The 20,399-nt window shown below is 42.3% G+C and overlaps 1 protein-coding gene across 2 annotated transcripts in view; it reads right to left on the bottom strand.

Annotated features, from left to right (window-relative positions):
• The window catches only part of timm21 (translocase of inner mitochondrial membrane 21), a 62,248-nt gene extending 42,854 nt beyond the window's left edge, over window positions 1-19,394 (bottom strand). Inside the window, exons 1-2 of one of the 2 annotated variants that reach the window (XM_041189128.1) lie at window positions 19,017-19,394; window positions 6,688-6,750 (exon numbers count right to left, since the gene is read on the bottom strand). In XM_041189128.1, the coding sequence (XP_041045062.1) occupies window positions 6,688-6,750; window positions 19,017-19,329 (376 nt within the window). In that variant the 5' untranslated portion in view covers window positions 19,330-19,394. The remainder of the gene's footprint in view (window positions 1-6,687; window positions 6,751-19,016) is intronic. The other variant, XM_041189127.1, reaches the window with a different exon arrangement.
• Between the last annotated feature and the right edge of the window lie 1,005 nt (window positions 19,395-20,399).

The raw sequence follows: 20,399 nt of genomic DNA, 5'->3' as shown, positions 1-20,399 counted from the left end.
GTATTTCGGTTAATTTGGGATGAATAAATGGCCACTTGCACACATTGGCTGTAGACATCTCTAACTTGTTGAACAGAATTTTACAATACTTCACAGCAAAATGTAATTCTCACGTGCATAGGAGTACTGCAGTCTAATTAATTGCGGGGGGGTGGGTGGTGTGTGGCAGGTGCATGGGGGTGAAGGCGGAAATCAGAAAAATTAGAAAACATAAGAAAATAGGAGCAGGATCAGATCATTGGGCCCTTTGAGCCTGCTCCGCCATTCAATAAGGGACTATCAATAGTGCTATCAAGCAGCACTTGCTTAGCAATAATCTGCTCACTGATGCCCAGTTTGGGTTCCACCAGGGCCACTCGGCTCCTGGCTTCATTACAGCCTTGGTTCAAACATGGACAAAAGAGCTGAACTCCTGAGCTGAGGTGAGAGTGACTGCCTTTGACATCAAGGCAGCATTTGACCAAGTGTGGCATCAAGGAGCCCTAGCAAAACTGGAGTCAATAGGAGTCAGGGGGAAAGCTCTCTGCTGGTTGGAGTCATACCGAGCACAAGGGAAGATGGTTGTAGTTGTTGGAGGTCAGTCATCTCAGCTCCAGGACATCGCTGCAGGAGTTCCTCAGGGTAGTGTCCTGCTTCATCAATGACCTTCCTCCCATCATAAGGTCAGAAGTGGGGATGTTCGCTTATGATTGCACAATGTTCAGCACCATTCGCGACTCCTCAGATACTGAAGTATTCCATGTCCAAATGCAGCAAGACCTGGACAACATTAAGGCTTGGTCTGACAAGTGGCAAGTAACATTCGTGCCACACAAGTGTCAGCCAATGACAATCTCCAACAAGAGAAAATCCAACCACTGCCCTTTGATGTTACCATCACTGAATTCCCCACTATCAACATCCTGGGGGTTACCATTGACCAGAAACTGAACTGGACTAGCCATATAAATACTGTGGCTACAAGAGCAGGTCAGGGGCTAGGAATCGTGTGATGAGTAACTGACCTCCTGACTCCCCAAAGCCTGTCCACCATCTACAAGGCACGAGACAGGAGTGAGATGCAATACTCCCCATTTGCCTGGATGAGTGCAGTTTCTACAACAGTGGGGAAGCTGGACACCATCCAGGACAAAGCAGTCTGCTTGATTGGCACCACATCCACCACACTCACTCCATCCACCATCAACGCAGAGTAGCAACAGTGTGCACCATCTACAATATGCACTGCAGTAATTCACCAAAGCTCCTTAGACAGCACCTTCCAAACCCACAACCACTAACACCTAGAAGGACAAGGGCAGCAGATAGATGGGAACACCACCAACTGGAAGTTCCCCTCCAAGTCACTCACCATCCTGACTTAAAAATATATCGCTGTTCCTTCACTGTCGCTGGGTCAAAATCCTGGAACTCCCTTCCTAACAGCACTGTGGGTGTACCTACACCACATGGATTGCAGCGGTTCAAGAAGGCAGCTCACCACCACCTTCTCAAGGGCAACTTGGGATGGGCAATAAATGCTGACACAGCCAACAAAGCCCACATCCCATGAATGAATAAAAAAAATATGATCATGGCTGATCCCCTCTCGCAATGCCATATTCCTGCTCTCTCCTCATACCCTTTGATGCCTTCAGAGTTTAGAAATCCATTCTCCTCCTGTTCCCCCTGGTGGTTGAGACAAGGAATTAACAGCAAGACTATAGCTCCATAGCGATAGGGAGTTATGTTAGAGTAAGTCTGTTGCAACTTTTGCCATGTCTGAAGTTTTTAGGAGAACAAGGAACCTCCTTTTCCCAACCCCACTCCCTCCAACTTTAGCTGCGTAAGTTCAACCATTAATATACTTTGTAAAACATGGCACCATTTTTGTCTCCCATGGAAAATTGCCATTTCAAGTCTCCTTGCACATCCATGAGGAGCTCTGACAAAACAAATGAAATATTTTATCTAAGGAGGAAATATATTCAGTGACGTGGCCTCCAAAGCTTTCTGTGGTAGAAAATTCCACAGGTTCACCACCCTCTGAGTGAAGAAGTTTCTCCTCATCTCAATCCTAAATGGCCTACCCCGTATCCTGAGACTGTGACCTCTTGTTCTAGACCCTGCATCCAGTCTGACTAGCTCTGTCAGAATTTCATACGTTTCAATGAGATTCCCTCTCATTCTTCTAAACTCCAGTGAATACGGGCCTAGCCGACCCAATCTCTCCTCATAAGACAATCCTGGCATCCCAGGAATTAGACTGGTGAATCTTCACTGCACTCCCTCTATGGCAAGTATATTCTTTCTTAGGTAAGTAGACCAAAACTGCAACAATACTCTAGGTGTCATCTCAGCGAGGCCCTGTGTAGCGCAGTACGACATTCTTGCTCCAGTACTCAAGTCTTCTTGCAATGAAGATCAACATACCATTTGCCTTCTTAGCTGCTTATTACGCCTGCATACTTGCTTTCAGTGACTGGTGTACAAGGATACCCAGGTCCCTTTGTACATCATAGTTTTTCAATTTATCACCATTTAAGTAATACTCTGCCATTCTGCTGTTCCTACCAAAGTGGATAACTTCACACTTATCCAGGTTATACTCCATCTGCCATGTATTTACCCTCTCACTCAACTTGTCTAGGTCACCTTGTAGCATCTTAACATCCACCTCACCGCTCACGTTCCCACCAAGTTTTGTGTCATCAGCAAACTTGGAAATGTAACATTTAGTTCCCTCATCCAAATCATTGATATATATTGTGAATAGCTGAGGCCCAAGCACTGATCCCTGCGATACCCCACTAGTCAGCGCCTGCCATTGCAAAAAAGACCCATTTATTCCTACTCTCCGTTTCCTGTCTGCTAGCCAATTCTCAATTCATGCCAATATGTTACCCCCAATCCCATGTGCTTTCATTTTGCACACTAGCCTCTTCTGTGGGACTTTTCTTATGTTGTCATGAACAGTTTTCTGAAAATCCAAATACGCCACATCCACTGATTCTCCTTGGTAAGGTGGTAGCGTAGTGGTGTTGTCACTGGGCTAGTAATCCAGAGACCCAGGGTAATGCTCTAGGGACTAGAGTTCGAATCCCAATCCAATTTGAATCCAATAAAAATCTGGAATTAAAAGTCTGATGAGAACCACTGTCTGATTGTTGTAAAAAAAACCATCTAGTTCATGAATGCCCTTCAGGGAAGGAAACCTGCTATTCTTGCCTGGTCTGGCCTACATGTGAGTCCAGATCCCAAAGCAATGTGGTTGACTCTTAAATGCCCTCTCAATAAGGGCAAGAAGAGATGGGCAATAAATGCAGGCCTAGCCAGCGATGCCCACATCCTGTGAATGAATAAATGATTTTATCTAATTCTGTTGATATTTTCTAAGTGTCCTGTTATCACAACTCTATTACTAATGTTAGGCTAATTGGTCTGTAATTTCCTGTAATTACCTCCCTCCTTTTTAAAAATAGTGTGGTTACATTTGCCATCTTCCAATCGGTCAGGACTGTTCCAGAATCTATAGAATTTTGGAAGATGACAATCAACGCATCAACTATTTCCACGGCCACCTCCTTAAGTACCCTGGGATGTAGATTATCAGACCCTGGGAATTTATTGGCTTTCAGTCCCACTAATTTCCCCAACACTATTTTTTTTAGTAATTCTAATTTCTTTCAATTCCTTTTTCCCATTAGACCCTGAATTCCCTAATATTTTTGGGAAGTTATTTGTGTCTTCCTCCGGGAAGACAAAACTAAAGTAGTTGTTTAATTGCTCTTCCATTTCCTTGTTCTCTATTCTCCCATTTCAGACTGTAAGGGATCTACATTTGTCTTGATCAATCTTTTTCTTTTTACATATTTATAGAAGCTTTTACAGTTCCTTGCAAGTTTACTCTCATATACTATTTTTCCCCTCTTAATCAATCTCTCGGTGCTCCTTTGCGGAATTTTAAATTGCTCCCAATTCTCAAGCTTGCTACATTTTCTAGCAACTTTACGTGATTCCTCTTTGGATCTAATACTATCCTTAATTTCTTTTGTTAGCCATGGTTGGGTTGCTTTTCCTGTCGTGTTTTTGTGCCAGAAAGGAAATTATAACTGTTAGCTATGCATACATTTGTTCTTTAAATATTAGCCACTGCCTGTCCACCTTTTAATGAAGTTCCCCAATCTATCTTAACCAACTCACAGCTCATACCTTCATTGTTTCCTTTGTTTAGATTTAGGACCCTAATTTCAGATTGGGACTTCTTCATTTTCTATCCTAATGAAGAATTCCATCATGTTATGGTCACTGTTCCCTAAAGGACCCTGCACAACAAAATTATTAACCCCTTCTCATTGCACAACACCAAATTATCCCAGGCCACTGTCATACAACTTCTAGAACTAGATGAGGACCTAGTTCAGGAAACAAATGTTCAAAGAAAGTCCATAGCCAATCAAAAAGTATACATGGTTTAGGAAAATGGAGACAATTTAAAAAAAAACACTGAAGCTTGTTCTTTTGTTTCCCCCTAACTTCCCAAAAGAGCAATTAAAAAAATTGCATGTTAGTTATTCATAACAACATAAGAAATAGCAGGAGGAGGTCATTCAGCTCCTCTAGCCTGCTCTACCATTCAAAGTATATCAGCAATTGTTTTGGCACCAGCATACATCACTAAAGTGAAACAGAGCAGATGAATCTTTTTCAATACTGAATGTCCCTTGGAAGTTGCATGTTCATTAGCTGCTAAAAATGATTTTGGATCATGGCTGATCCAACTGTGGTTCCAACTCCATTTTCTTGCCTGCCCCACCAACCCCCACCCGCCATAAACCTCAACTCCTTTCTAGATCAAAAATCTGCTTAACTCCAACCTTGAATATATTCACCATCCCAGCCTCCATAGCTATTTGGGGGGGGGAAAGAGGATTCCAGAAATTATTGAACTGCTGAGAGAAAAAATTCCTCCCCATCTCTGTCTTAAATGGGAGATTCCTTATTCTGAAATTGCATCCCCCCAGTTCTAGATTTCTCCACGAGGTGAAACATCCTCTCAGTATCTACCATGTCAAGCTCCCTTGGAATCTTGTGGGTTGGTATTTTGTTCCAAAAAAGTCAGGAATGGGGGCAGGAATGATCAAACTGAGACCGCTGGACCAGAAATTTGATCTCCCCCTCAAAAAGAGCCCCTCATAGACTTCCCATAGCTGGGAAGCGGTTAGGTTAGGTCCAACAAGGTTAGTTCTACCAAAGTTCATCCTGTGGCATCGGGGGGGGTGGGGTCACCATTGACAGGCCGAAGGGAAATTTGTATTTTATGTCTCAGAGTTTTTTCACCGGGTTGGGTGGGTTTTGGAAACTTTTGGAAAACCAGCTAGGTAAGAGAGTTCGGAACCTTGGGGGAAGCTTGCTGAAGAGTCAGGAACATTCTGGCAGCTAAGTGTTAAATGTCTTGACAACTTCAAATGTCACTACTGGATGTTGTCTTATAAGTCAGATGTGTTTTTACTGCAGTGATTGATCATAGGGCTCTGTTCTGAAAAAGTAAGATAAGACCTTGCTGGTCAATGTTACGGTTAAGTGTTGAAATACATTAGACTACTGTTCTATTGGAAAAAGTGCTATTTGCATTCAAAACTGAAGAAGAGTGCTTCGGAAATCTCATGTCATGATCTGATGTGATTTAAATGTCCACTGTGCTTTAACTTTGAAAAGAATTGACCTCCTGCTTTAACTTAAAAAAAAAACAGCCACATTGCTCCTGGAATTCTTTGAATGGCAGCCTTTGAGTGTAGCTCAGTAAAAAAATCTAGCATCTATTCTTTCAGTTTCAAAGGGCTCCATTATCTGGAGTTGTAATGGTTTGCTTTGACAGCTGAATCCATTATGAATGCTTGGCCAAGATCCAAAATCCAGTGAAACACTTAGCTCAGCAGATGGTTGCGTATACTGTTTAAAACAAAAACAGAATTACCTGGAAAAACTCAGCAGGTCTGGCAGCATCGGCGGAGAAGAAAAGAGTTGACGTTTCGAGTCCTCATGACCCTTCGACAGAACTCTAGTTCTGTCGAAGGGTCATGAGGACTCGAAATGTCAACTCTTTTCTTCTCCGCCGATGCTGCCAGACCTGCTGAGTTTTTCCAGGTAATTCTGTTTTTGTTTTGGATTTCCAGCATCCGCAGTTTTTTTGTTTTTATCTCTGTGTATACTGTTTGCCTGTTTAAAAAAATTAAAGGATTATCTGTCTTTGATGTGGTTTCTAAGCAGACGTTTGCTTTTATAACTCAATGCCCACTTGAGGGGATTTAACATTTTCTTTCAATGGGTCTGGAGTTTTTTTCTATGCAGTACGAATGGCAATGTGTTTGATATCTCAAGGAGATGAAACTATGGCGAATATGGGGGGTGGTGGCAGGTTCAGGCTGGCGAGATAAGGAACTGCCCTGACTAGCTTTTCCTGAGTCGGAGACAAAAATCCAGCCCTATATGTTTCAATAAGATCACCTTTCATTCTTCTAAACTCCAACCAGTAGAAGCCCAACCTGCTCAATCTTTCCTCAGAAGTCATAAGGCAACCTATTCATCCCAGGAATCAATTTAATGAACCTTGTCCAAAGTGCCTCCAATGCAAGTATATCTCTCCTTAAATAAGGAGACCAAAGTTGTATGCAGTACTCCAAGTATGGTCTTGCCAAGATCTCTTACCTGTTATACCAATCCCAACCAAGACCACTAGAAGATAGGTAAGGTCTTTTCCAGCTTCCTTTACTGTGGAACACAAGAATTTGAAACAAAATTATATAACAGCAAATCTTGCAATTTAAAATGGTATAAATTACCAGTATCAAAATGATTTGATTAGATGATCATCACTCATACATACTTAAAACCTTCCATCAATTATTAAAATACTCGAGGATAAAAGAATTTACAACTTATCCTTAGGTTATTGTAAGAAAAATATGAAATTTCTTTAATGAAACTTTGTACCAAAGAAATAACTTGCATATCCTCAAGATGATCCAAAATGTTTTATAGCCAATAAAGAAAACAGATGCTGTTTTTCCTTAATGAATTTTAAAATGGAGACCTAAGTGGAAATAGGCCAGATTGATTAATCTAATAACCATGTTTGGGAGGGCCAAAATGTACCGTGTTTAAATCCAAGGCAGGGGTGAGAAACAGACATGTTTTTTAAAATTCATTCACAGGATTTGGGCTTCGCTGGCTGGGCCAGCATTTATTGCCCATCCCTAGTTGCCCTTGAGAAGGTGATGGTGAGCTGCCTGTTATGTAGGTATATAGATCTGCTTATTAATATATAATTTAATATTACCTCTGACCTTAGGTGATGGGATTTGGCTTTAGTGAGCCAGAAACTGCATAATGATCCCAGGAATGAAAGGCTTAACATATGAGGAACGTTTGAGGACTCTGGGTCTATACTTGATGGAGTTTAGAAGGATGAGGGGGATCTGATTGAAGCTTACAGAATACTGTAAGGCCTGGATAGAGTGGACATGGGGAAGATGTTTCCATTAGTAGGAGAGACTAGGACCCGAGGGCACAGCCTCAGAGTAAAGGGAAGACTTTTTAGAACAGAGATGAGGAGAAACTTCTTTAGCCAGAGAGTGGTGAATCTATGGAATTCATTGCCACAGAAGGTGGTGGAGGCCAGGTCATTGAGTGTATTTAAGACCAAGATAGATAGGTTCTTGATTGGTAAGGGGATCAAAAGGTTACGGGGAGAAGGCGGGAGAATGGGGTCGAGAAACTTATCAGACATGATTGAATGGCAGAGGAAACTCGATGGGCCGAATGGCTTAATTTCTGCTCCTATGTCTTATGGTCCAACTGTGAACTTTTCTGCAATCTTTAGTTTGCTTCAGATCCTAAAAGTGACAATTGAACTCCATGGATTTCTATAACATCTACAACCGTTTCATTGACAAATCTCATTGTGTAATGAGTCATACAAGAAATACGTTCTAGAAAATGACATTTTCACCACTCCTAGACAGATTTGATCTATAAATATCTTACTAGTGGCTTCACTTGGATATTACTTTTGAGTAATATTTCACTTGTAAATAAATTCATTACCCTTAGCCCGAATACAAATGACTGCCAATGTAGCAGTTCTAATTTGTCAGATTAGGTAGGAGAGCATGATGGGCATCCCATGAAATTATCAGTGCAGTACACCATAACTGAAGGGTAATTGCAGCACACTCTCACTCGTGGTGGTACAGGTTTCAGTTCACTGTAAGTTCAGTCTGCTTCTGCAAACTACCTTTTTACTAGGAAAACAAAATACACTTTGGGAGAAAGCACAAACTATAGCAATCGATACTTGAAAATATTTACAAATATTTATTTGTTTAAAAATTAAGACAGGGATGAAGATGATTACCCTGGATCTATGGATAATTGCATCCCTTAGTGGTGCACTGAGCTACACAGACCTGAGACCAGAGACCCAGGGTTTGATCCCAGGTCTGTGCTGGGTTTAATCATCTTCACTAGATGCATCCCAATCAGCCTTAGTGTCTTATCAATCTTGGAGAATAGGCAGAAAGTACCAAAGGGTGTTTTCACTCTTGATCACAAGGAAAAATATTATTTTTTTCATCCATTCAGCCTATTTTAGTTTGTACAGCTGGTGAAACCCTCAGTCCGCTATCTCTTAATTGACTCCAATTCATTTTCTTTCATTACTTGAAAACCAATTGCAGTTGCAGATTACTGTGTGAGAAGAACTACTTGGCATCATTCTAAATTAGGCTCCTTCACTTGTCCTATCAGCATTTATTTTGACATTGTGCTCTGAATTTACATTTCAAATGTGATCACTATATTCAGTTTCCACTTACATACCAGTTGCTACACAAGTATAAAAATGAATGCAACAGAATAAGTACATGACAATGATCTCAATAATTGGGTTCCTTGGCAGCTAGAAGATGCAGATTCTTATTCTGTCTTCCTGTCTTTCCTAGGCAACATTCGCCTCAAACTACAACCACCAGAAGCAGAATAAGTGGCTAATCAGCACTTGCTGTCTGCAGCACCTTGGTGCTGACAAATTGGCTCTCACATTGAAGTACAGTTCATGCTGCTATGGATCAAAGTAATTCATGTACATTTTTTAAAAATTAATTCATGGGACGTGGGCATCACTGACAAGGCCAGTATTTATTGCCAATCCCTAATCACCCTTGGTGTTGGAGTTTCCTTCCTGAGCTGCAGGTCATTTGGCATAGTTACGTTCACAGTGCTGTTAGGTAGGGAGTTCAATGATTTTGACCCAGTGACAATGAAGGAATGGTGACATGTTTCCAAGTCAAGAGGATGTGTGCCGTGAAGGGTGAACTTGCAGTCAGTGGTGGTGCTCCCATGTGCCAGCTGCCTTTGTCCTTCTAGGTGGTACAGGTTGTAGGTTTGGGAGGTGCTGTCAAAGGAGACTTGGCGAGTTTCTGAAGTCCATCTTGTACACGGTACTTACTGCAGCCACATTGGTAGTAGTGAACGTTTAAGGTGGTGGATGGGATGTCGATCTATCAGACTCCTTTATCCTGGATGGTTTTGAGCCTTGGCAGTAGTTGGAATTGAACCAAGTGGGAAGATCAGATTCCTGACTTGCATTATGTAGATGCTGGACAGGCTTTAAGGAGTTAATTACTGCAGAATACCCAATCTATGACCTGCTCTTGTAACCACAATATTTATGTGGCTGGGCTAATTAAGTCTTTAGTCAACGGTAACTCTTCCACCCCATGATGTTGATGATGGGGGAATCTGATGATGGCATTGCCTGGCACTTCTGTAGCACAAATATTGTCTGCCACTTTTCAGCCTAAGCCTAGATGTTGTCTGGCACAGATGGCTTCATTATCTGAATAATTACAAGTGGAATTGAACACTGTATCGTCAATGAACATTCCCAATTCTGACCTTACAACGGATAGATGATCATTGAAGGAGCAGATGAAGATGGTTGGGCTTAAGTCACTGCCCTGAGGAGCTCCTGTAGGGATGTCATGGAGCTGAGATGATTGGCCTCCAATAACCACCTTCTTTTGTGCCAAGTAGATCTCCAGCCAGTGAAGAGTTTTCTCCCTGATCACCAGTAACATCAATTTTACTAGAGCTCTTCAGTGTCACATTCTCAGTTACCTTGATGTTAAAGGCAGTCACAACCACCTCACCTCTATAATTCAGCTCTTTCGTCCATGTCTGAGCTAAAGCTGTGAGAGATTTGAGTCGAGTGGCCCTGGCGGAATCCATAGGTTATTGGTGTCTAAGTGCCATTTGATAACACAGTTGAGAAGGTCTTGCATCACTATGCTGATGTTTGAGAGTAGCCTAATGGGGTGGTAATTGGTCTGATTAGATGCCATTTTTTTGTGTGGACAGGGTATACTTGAGAGTAAGGAGACAGATGGAGAGGTGACTACACAGAGTAAGACGTGGACAGAGTGTGCAGTTTGGAATTTGGTTCATGGGTAAGTTCTCGTAAGTTTTTTATCAAGCTTAAAATTAGATTAAGAATCAGGCTTTGTCACAGAACTTTCAACCTTCAAGTGAGTTAAATAGTCTTGTTAAACAGGGAGATGCCTGACAGTAGCAGTTATCTGTCAATCAACTGAAAGTAGTTGGTGAGTTTTCTTCCTTTGTCACCAAGATAGGAGAGTGCAACTTTCTATCACTTTCGATGTGAAAATTATTAACTAATTGGCTAACTAAATAATTAAGTTTGGACAGAAATGGCAGAGCTGGTGGTGTACCACGACTGCAGCACATGGCAATCTGTGGAATGCACTGCAACCCCAGACAACCATATCTGCAATAAGTGGCTGCAGCATGCACAACTTCAGCTTACAGCTGCTGAGCTGCAGACATTGTGAGGCACCAGGGTGGGGTAGAGTTACCTGGACACACTGTTCCCAGAGGCAGGTAGGGGGAACCAGCATATAGTGATAGAGGAGCCTCAGCACCTGATTTTGGCAAACAGGTACGAGGTGCATGCTACCTTTGTGGATGAGGAGAAGGACTATAATGAGAAGGACTATAATGTGGATGAGCGGACTGGCCATGGCACGATCGTGAAGGATGCCATTTGAGTAAGGGCAGCGGTGAGGAATGTGATAAGGGGACAGGATAGCCAGGGGGATAGATACTGTTCTCTGCAGCTGTGACTGTGAGCTCCAAAGGTTGTGCTGTTTGCCCGGTGCCAGGGTTAAGGACATCTCCACGTGGCTGGAGAGGGAGGATCAAGTTGTTGTGGTCCATGTGGGAATCAACAACATAGGTTGAACCAGGAAAGATGTTCTGCTAAAAGAATTTGAGGAGTTAGAGTCAAACACAGAACATCAAAGGTAATCATCTCTGGATTGGTACCTGAGCCACATACCAATTGGCATAGGGTCAAGCAGATTTGAGAATTAAGTGCATGGCTCAAAAAGCAGTGTGGAAAAAAGGCATTTTGATTCACGGGGCACTGACATCAGTACTCAGGGAAGAGGGAGCTATTCCATTTGGATGGCCTTCACTTGAACCGGGCTGGGACCAGTGTCCTGGCCAATTTTTTAACTAAGGCTTTGAACAGGACTTTAAACTAACAGAGTTTGGGTGAAGGGAGATTGAGAAAGGGTGAAGCATCAGAACAATATAGCGATGTGGGTAAAGACAAGCAAAATGAGGCAGGAAGGAACAGAGGTTGGGGACGGGGGGGGTGTCTACAAAAATTGTTCATCAACAAATAAGGTAATTGCAGGGCAGAGAAGTAAAAAAATGAAATTAAAGGTTTTTTTTATCTGAATGTATGAAGCATCTGTAATAAGATAAGTGAACTAGTGGCACAAATAGAGGTAAACGATTTAGATCTAATCGCCATTAGGGAGACATGGTTGCAAGGTGATCAAGGCTGGGAAATAAATATTGCAGGGTACATAATATTTCAGGAAGACAGACAGAATGGAAAAAGGAGTAGCCCTGATAGTAAAGGATGACATAAGGACATTAATGAGACAGGATCTGCCCTCAGGAGATCATGAAGTTGAATCAGTATGGGTTGAAATTAGGAATAGTAAGAGTCAGAAAACACTGGTGGGAGTTTATAGGCCCCCTAACAGTAGTTATACCATTGGACAGAGCATTAAATAATTATTGGAGCTTGTAACAAAGGCAATGCAATAATTGTTGGAGACTTTAATCTTCTTATAGACAGGACCAATCAAATTGGCAAGAGTGATAGAGAAGAGGAGTTTGTAGAATATATTTGAGAGTTTTTTTGGAACAATATCTTGTGAAATCGACTAGGGATAAAACTATCTAGTATTGTGCAATGAAGCAGGGTTAATTAGTAATGTCACTGCAAAAGAACCACTGGGAAAATGATCATAATACCATTGAATTTCAGATTAAATTTGAAAGTGACATTCCCCAATCACCAACAAGAATCCCAAAATTAAACAAAGCCAATTACACATGTATGAAGGAAGAACTGGCATGGGTTAATTGGGTAAATAGATTAAAATGTATATGGTAAATGAACATTGGAAACATTTAAAGAAACAATTTGAAATGTTCAGCAAAAATACATTCCATTGAAAAATGAAAAGTCAGCAATAAAGACCCATGTGTGGCTCAGGAAGTTAAGGATAGTATTAGATTAAAAGAAGAGGCTTAGAATGTTGCAAACCAAGTTCAAGGATTGGGGATGTTTTCAAAATGGGCTAAGGCCCCAAAAAGTTGATAAAAAAGGAAAAAAACAGAATATTAGGGTTAACTAGCCAGAAATATAAAAAAATTAAGAGCTTTTATAAATATATAAAAAGACAGTAGCTAAAGTAAATGTTGGTCCCTTAGAAGCAAAGGTGAAATTATCACGGGGAATGAGGAAATGGCAGAGACATTGAACAAATATTTTGTGTCTGTCTTCATAGTAGAAGACCCAAGTTTCATACCAGCAATAGACGGTAACCTAAGGGCTAAAAATAGTGAGGAAACCAACATCAGAGAAAAGTATTGGAGAAACTTGAAGAACTAAAATCCGGCAAATTCTCGTGACCTGATGGCCTAACCCCTAGGGTTCTAAATGAGGTAGCTGCAGAGATAGTGGATGTACTATGATTTTTCAAAATTCCTTAGGTTCGGGAACGGGTCCCATCAGATTGGAAGTTGGCAAGAAAAAGAGGGAGAGAGAAAACAGGAAGCTACAGGCCAGTTAGCCTAACGTCATTTGTTAGGAACCTATTAGTAAGGAAGTCTTAACAATGTACTTAGAAAAGCAAGGTATGATTAGACTAAGTCAACATGGTTCTACAGAAAGAAAATCCCATTTGACAATATTATCAGAGTTTTTTGAGGATGTAACAGGTAGGGTAGATCAAAGGGTTGATGTAGTATACCTGGATTTCCAAATGGCATTCATTGGCAAGATAAGGGCTCATGGAGTTGGGAATATATATTAGCATGAATAGAAGATAGGTTAACAGGTAAAATACAAAGAGTGGGCCTAAAGGGGGCTTTTTTAAGTTGGCAGGCAGTGAATCATAGTATCATATAGACTGGAAAAGTCAGATGGGCAAAGGTAGACTAGATGAAGAGTTCACAGAATGTTTCCAGGATAGTTTCTTAGAACAGCCTGTTCTGGAGCTAACTATGGAGCAGACTATACCAGCCTTGGTATTGTGCAATGAGATGGGATTAATTAAAGTTCTCATAGTGAAGCCCCTAGGCAGCAGCGACCATAATATGATTGATTCTTACCCCTTTCTCCCTCAAACCGAATGTAAGGCTGAGACTATGGGCAGAATTTTCCCCCTGTCGGGGTAGAAGGTGATGGGCTGGCGCGTGTGGGTGCGCTTCCAATCGGCGCCCCCGATCGGAGGCGCGACACCATTTTATGTGGGCGGGCCAATTAAGGCCCACCCAGCATGATGTCCGCAGGGAAGTGCTATGCCCTCCCTGTGTGGGCGGGGGGAGTGCCTAAAAATCGAGAGTGCGCTCTTTTGCGCATGCGCACGAAAGAGTGCACTCATCTCCCTAAGGCTAAGTGCTGCCTCAGGGAGATCGCCTCTACTTTCAACAATATTAAAAATAGAAAAAAAAAAATCCCTTACATATCCCCTCATGTGACAATGTCACATGAGTTGGGACATGTTCATAATTTCTATAACAACTTTATTAAAATTCTTAAAACCCTACATGAAACCTCATCCCGCCACTGGATGAGGTTTCATGTTTTTTCTAGTTGCCGCTGGGGCTCCTGGCCAGCCCGCCAACCTTAAGGTTGGAGGGGCAGGTCCTTTAATTGCTTAACTGATCCTCTCAATGGCCTCAAGTGGCCTTCGGCAGGTCGGCAGGCCCGCAGCTGATTTTGCTGCGCCCCCGCCTTCCTGAAAATTTAAATAGGACGGGGTGATGTCGGGACCTCCGCCCGACGTCATCACACGTCAGCGAGCGGGCCCCGCCCCCATTCGCCGACGGTAAAATCCTGCCCTATGTTTTTAAACTTATATAAGGGCAATCATGTGGGCGTGAAAGCAGAGTTGGCTAAAGTGAATTGGCAAATTAGGTTAATGGATAGGTCAACAGAGATGCAGTGGCAAACATTGAAGGGGATATTTCAGAATACACCGAGTAGATACATTCCAATGAGTAAGAAAAAGTCCAAGTGATGGATACACCATCCGTGGTTAACTCGAAAAGTTAGCAATGGTATTAAACTTAAAGAAAAAGTATTTAACTGTGTAAAGATAGGTGGAAGGCCAGAAGATTGGACAGAATATAAGGAACAGTAAAGGATGACTAAAAGATTAAGGAGGGAAAAATTAGAGTATGAGAGAAAGCTAGCCAGAAATATAAAAACAGATAGTAAGAGTTTCCATAAGTATTTAATAAAGAAGTGAATTAACAAAGTGAGTGTTGGTCCTATAGATAGTGAGTCTGGAGAATTGACAATGAAAAAAAAGGGCCAGAATTTTCCCGTTGGTGATTTGGGGACGGGGCCCGCTTGCTGACGGGAAAATGATGCAGGATGACATCGGGAGGAACCCCCAACGTCATCCCGGTCCACTTAAATTTTTAGGGCGGACAGCGAAATCAGCTTTTCGCCCACCGACTTGTCAATGGCCAATTAAGGCCATTGGCAGAGTAATTAAGATAATTAAATACCTGCCCGTCCAACCTTAAGGCTGGCGGGCAGGCCAGGAGCCCCAGCGAGCTTCTGATAATACATAAAACCTCATCCACTGGCGGGATGAGGTTTCATGTCCATTTTTAAAAAGTTTAATAAATTTTATGTGATATTTATTAACATGTCCCAACTTGTATGACATTGTCACAGGGGGACATGTTAATAATTTTTAAATTTTTCTATTTTTGAATTTTTTTAGACTATCACTAATCTCCCTGAGACAGCACTTAGTCTCAGGGAGCAGTGCGCTCTTTCGTGCGCATGTGCGAAACAGTGCACTTTGACAAATGGGGGATCCATCCACCCCCCCGCCATGCACAGGAAGTGCATAGCCCTTCCTGTCGGGCAGGCCACTGGGCGGACCCTAATTGGCCCGCCCATTCAAAATGGCGGCAGGTCCCGTTTTGGAGGCGGAGTTTGGCTGCCCGCCCGCCAACTGAGGGCGAAATTCTGCCCAAGGAAATGGTAGATGGATTGAACTGGTATTTTGCATCATCCCAGAAACAAGTATAAGTCAGAAAATAGAAGGGATGGAAGAATTCAGGAAAATTACAATCACCAGAGAAATGGTACTGAGCAAAATGTTGCAGCTGCAGGTTGACAAGTGTCCAGGTCCTAATGGACCTCATCCTAGGGTCTTAAAAGAAGTGGCTAGTGAGATAGTTGATGCATTGGTTTTAATTTTACGAAACTCCCTAGATTAGGGGAAGGTCCCATTAGATTGGAAGATAGCAAATGTAACTCCATTATTCAAATAGGGAGGGAGACAGAAAGTGGAAAACTACAGGCCTGTTAGATTAACATCTGTCATAGGGAAATTGTTAGAAGCTATAGCAAGGCACTTGGATACATTCAAGGAAATCAGGCAGAGTCAACATGGTTTTGTGAAAGGGAAATCGTGTTTAACCAACTTATTGGAGTTCTTTGAGGAAGTAACATGTTCTGTGGCTAAAGGTGAACCGGTAGATGTTCTGTACTTAGGTTTCCAGAAGGCATAAAGTACCACATCAAAGATTATTGTGGAAAATAAAAGCTCACGGGAAAAGGGGTTAGATATTGGCATGGATAGAGGATTGGCTGACTACAGGAAGCAAAAAGTAGACATAAATCAGTCTTTTTCAGGTTGGCAAGATGTAATGAACAGTGTGCCACAGGGATCAGTGCTGGGGTCTCAACTGTTTACAATTTATATAAATGACTTGGATGAAGAGATGGATGAGATGGTTGCCAAATTTGCTGATGACACAAAGATAGGTTGTGAGTGGGCAAAGATCTGGCAAATGGAATATAATGTAGGAAAATGTGAAATTGCCCAGTTTGGCAGGAAGAACAAAATAGAAGCATATTATCTAAATGGTGAGAGATTGCAGAGGGATCTGGGTGTCTTAGTGCATATTGCAAAAGGCTAGTATGCAGGAACAGCAAATAATTAGGAAAGCTAATATAATGTTATAATTCATTGCAAGGGGAATTGAATACAAAAATAGGAAGGTTATACTTCAGTTATACAGAGCACTGATGAGACCACATCTGGAGCACTGTGTACAGTACTGGTCACCTCATTTAAAAAAGGATGTAAATATGTTGGAAGCAGTTCAGAGAAGGTTGACCAGATTAATACCTAGAATGGGCAGGTTGTCTTATGAGGAAAGGTTGGACAGACTAGGCTTGTATCAGCTGGACTTGAGAAGAGTAAGAGGTGACCTGATTGAAACATATAAGATCCTGAGGGGTCTTGACAGGGTGGATGTGAAGAGGATGTTTCCTCTTGTGGGAGAATCTAGAACTAAGAGTCACTGTTTAAAAATAAGGGGTTGCTCATTTAAGACAGAGATGAGGGTTTTTCTCTCAGAGGGATGTGAAGCTTTTGAATTCTCTTCCTCAAAAGGCAGTGGAAGCAGAGTCTTTGAATATTTTTAAGGCAGAGGTGGATAAATTCTTGGTAAGCAAAGGGGTGATAGATTATTGGGGGTAGGTGGGATGCAGATTTGAGGTTACTATCAGATCAGCCATGATCTTATTAAAAGGGGGAGCAGGTTTGAGGGATCAAATGCTTCTTGTTTGTATGAATAGTGGAGTGCTGCAAGGATCAGTTCTGGGCTATATACAATCTATATAATGACTTAGATGAAGAGGCATGGAGTAATGTATTTAAGTTTGCTGATGATATCAAGCTAGATGGGAAGGTAAGCTGTGTGGAGGACACAAGAGAGGCTTCAAAGACATACAAACAGGTTATGTGAGTTGAAAACAAGGTGGTGGATGGAGTATTACGTAAGGAAGTGTGAAGTTATTCACTTTGGTCATAAGAATAGAAAAGCTGAATATTTTTGAAAAGGTGTGGAACTTTTAAGTGTTGCTGTTCAAACAGATTTGGTTGTGTCCATACAATGAATGTAGAAAGTTTCTGTTTCTTCCCCCTTCCTTTTGTTTTTTCCAATAATTTATGTAGCTTTTTCTTTTCCCACCTATTTCCATTATTTTTAAATCTTATATGCCCTGCTAGCCTTGCCACCCCACTAGAGCTGTACCTTGAGTGCCCTATCATCCATTCTTAATTAGCACATTCGTTTAGATAATATCACTACCTTCAACGCCTGTGTTCTTTTATCTGTGACATCTTTTGATTATCTGTTCCTATCACTGCTTGCTTGTCCCTACAACCACACCTCCCCCTCCACTTCTCTCCCCCCCCAACCGCCACCACCCACCCACCCCCCCCCGCATACACACACGCGCACACACACACGCACACACACCTTAAACCAGCTTATATTTCACCCCTTCCTTGGATTCACTTAGTTCTGTTGAAGGGTCATGAGGACTCGAAACGTCAACTCTTTTCTTCTCCGCCGATGCTGCCAGACCTGCTGAGTTTTTCCAGGTAATTCTGTTTTTGTTTCTAATTGTGGACCTGGTTCAAGCATGCAGTTTCTAAACGAGCTTGTTTTGACAAGGTGTTTACTAAAACCCGCTTTCACAGCCATATCTCCTTTCTCAGTGACTTAATTAGCACATTCGATTAGATAATATCACCAACTTCAACACCTCTGTGTTCTTTTGTCTGTGACATCTTTTGATTATCTGCTCCTATCACTGCTTGCTTGTCCCTACAACCACACCACCCCCCTCCACTTCTCTCCCCCCACCCAACCCACCCACTGCCCCCTCCCCAACCTTAAAGCAGCTTATATTTCACCCCTTTCCTTGGATTCAACCAGTTCTGTTGAAGGGTCATGAGGACTCGAAACGTCAACTCTTTTCTTCTCCACCGATGCTGCCAGACCTGCTGAGTTTTTCCAGGTAATTCTGTAATAAAGTTATCCATTTCAAGTAAGAAACCTGTCCGGTATGTGAAGTTCATTACAGATAGATTAACTTTTGGTCTCTCAGGGAATCAAGGCATATGGGAGCGGGCAGGAAAGTACACGATCAGCTGTGATCGTATTGAAGGACAGAGTTGGCTCCGCAGGCCAAATGGGTCTACTCCTCCTATTTCTTGTGTGGGTAGCTTTCTACTTTTTTGGGTAAGTTCCAGCCGAACATGTGGGACACGTTGGGATATGTCCAGCAATGTGATAAGGTGCTGCCCAAATGCAAGTTCTTCTGAGTTTTTATCTATGTTAGCCTTCTTTCCTGGGATCACTCACCAATGATCATATCCTCTTCTATTTTTCTTTAACTTACAACTTTAGATTCTGGGCTAATGTGAAGGCTGAGGGAATGAAGTGGAATAGCTGATAGTTTTGGACCCACCTTGTTCACGATGAGCAGCAGCAGTGTTAGAAAGATTGCAATTGTTAGTTCGGAGGGATCCCTTTGCAACAATTACCTTTCTGAGTTGTTGATGCGGGTGGCGCACTCCTTTTTAAAGATACTTTGTTGTCTTGCTTCCTCTCTGGAACTCGATTTCTCAGTCTGGACTCGATAAAAATACACCGACTGGGAGCTGAGCCAACACAATAAAATGCATTCAGTTTTTGCAGCAGACTAGCTCTGACTGCTGCATTTCCGGGCCTTCCGAAATGCGACTTACAGATTTCGGACACTGCAGAGTACTGCAGCCGGAGTTGCGTTCTATACTGCTGGGACGCCAGCCCTACTCTGTGTACGTACATCGCTCGCAAAAAAGAAACGTTGGCCATTTATTCCCCGAATATGTTGCTACCTCACTTCAACTGAATCGAAGTTTGAAAAGATCAGTGGGACATGTAGTTCAGTCTGCTTGTTGGTTGCAAGAATGCAATTAGACAGAAAACTACAAAACCCATGTTACATTTCTGCCTTCCCTTTGAATTGGTAGCAGCTGCAGTGGGGAATGTGACGTGTCCGCTGCTAAAAGGGTAGGAGTACATCTAGTTCAAGTCCTCAACTGTCCCAAGTCACAGAGCTAGTGCCAGTTCTTAAGCACGTAATCCTAGCTCATATAAAAGGCCAATTAGGCATTAGAGGTCATTAGTAAAAATCAAATTAACAAAAGTGCCTCCTTTTTAGGAACACAAACAATAAACTCCAAATCATACGTGAAGCACAAAACATCAATGTAATTCCCGGTGTTGACACACTCCAGTCCCTCCAGTGTTTATGGAAGACCTAAAATATACTAGCAGATACAGCGTGAACCTTCTGCAGAGATACCAGGGTGCGGAATTGGCTGCAGAAGAAAGAATATAAGAGATAGAAACAGGAGTAGACCATATGATCCCTTGAGCTTGTTCCACAATTCAGTATGATTATGGCTGATCATTTGCCTCAAAAGAGGCAGGCATTTGAGTCTAATGACCCTCTTGAGTCACGGTCTGTTGTCTGGACCTCTGGTGACCACCTGGACTGGGCCCAGGAGCAGTTCCATGAGATAGTCCTCTGACACGTTCTTCCCCCTCCATGTAAGGTGGCCAAAGATCCGGAATATGGACCAGAAGCGCGGCCAGAAATTGGGGTGCAGCTCCTTTAAATAGTAGGAGAGGGACTTCAACCGCTCATACTCAAGACATACATGAAACGTGGACTCATCCAGCCTGCAAAATTACAGGCAGCCTAGGACTCATGTCCTTCAGAAGAGGAAATCTGCCTTCCTTACCTGGCCTGGCCTACATGTAACTTCAGACCCTTAACAATATGGTTGACTCCTAACTGTCCTCCGATACAACTCTGTGACTTGCAAAGCCATTTCAAACTGCTACAGAAAGGTGGAAGGAGAATAAGACCTGGCATT

The sequence above is a fragment of the Carcharodon carcharias genome, chromosome 6 (assembly GCF_017639515.1).
Source record: "Carcharodon carcharias isolate sCarCar2 chromosome 6, sCarCar2.pri, whole genome shotgun sequence".
NCBI lineage: Eukaryota > Metazoa > Chordata > Chondrichthyes > Lamniformes > Lamnidae > Carcharodon > Carcharodon carcharias.
The sequence above is the reverse complement of the archived record's forward strand: the minus strand, read 5'-3'. Positions and strand labels throughout refer to the sequence as shown.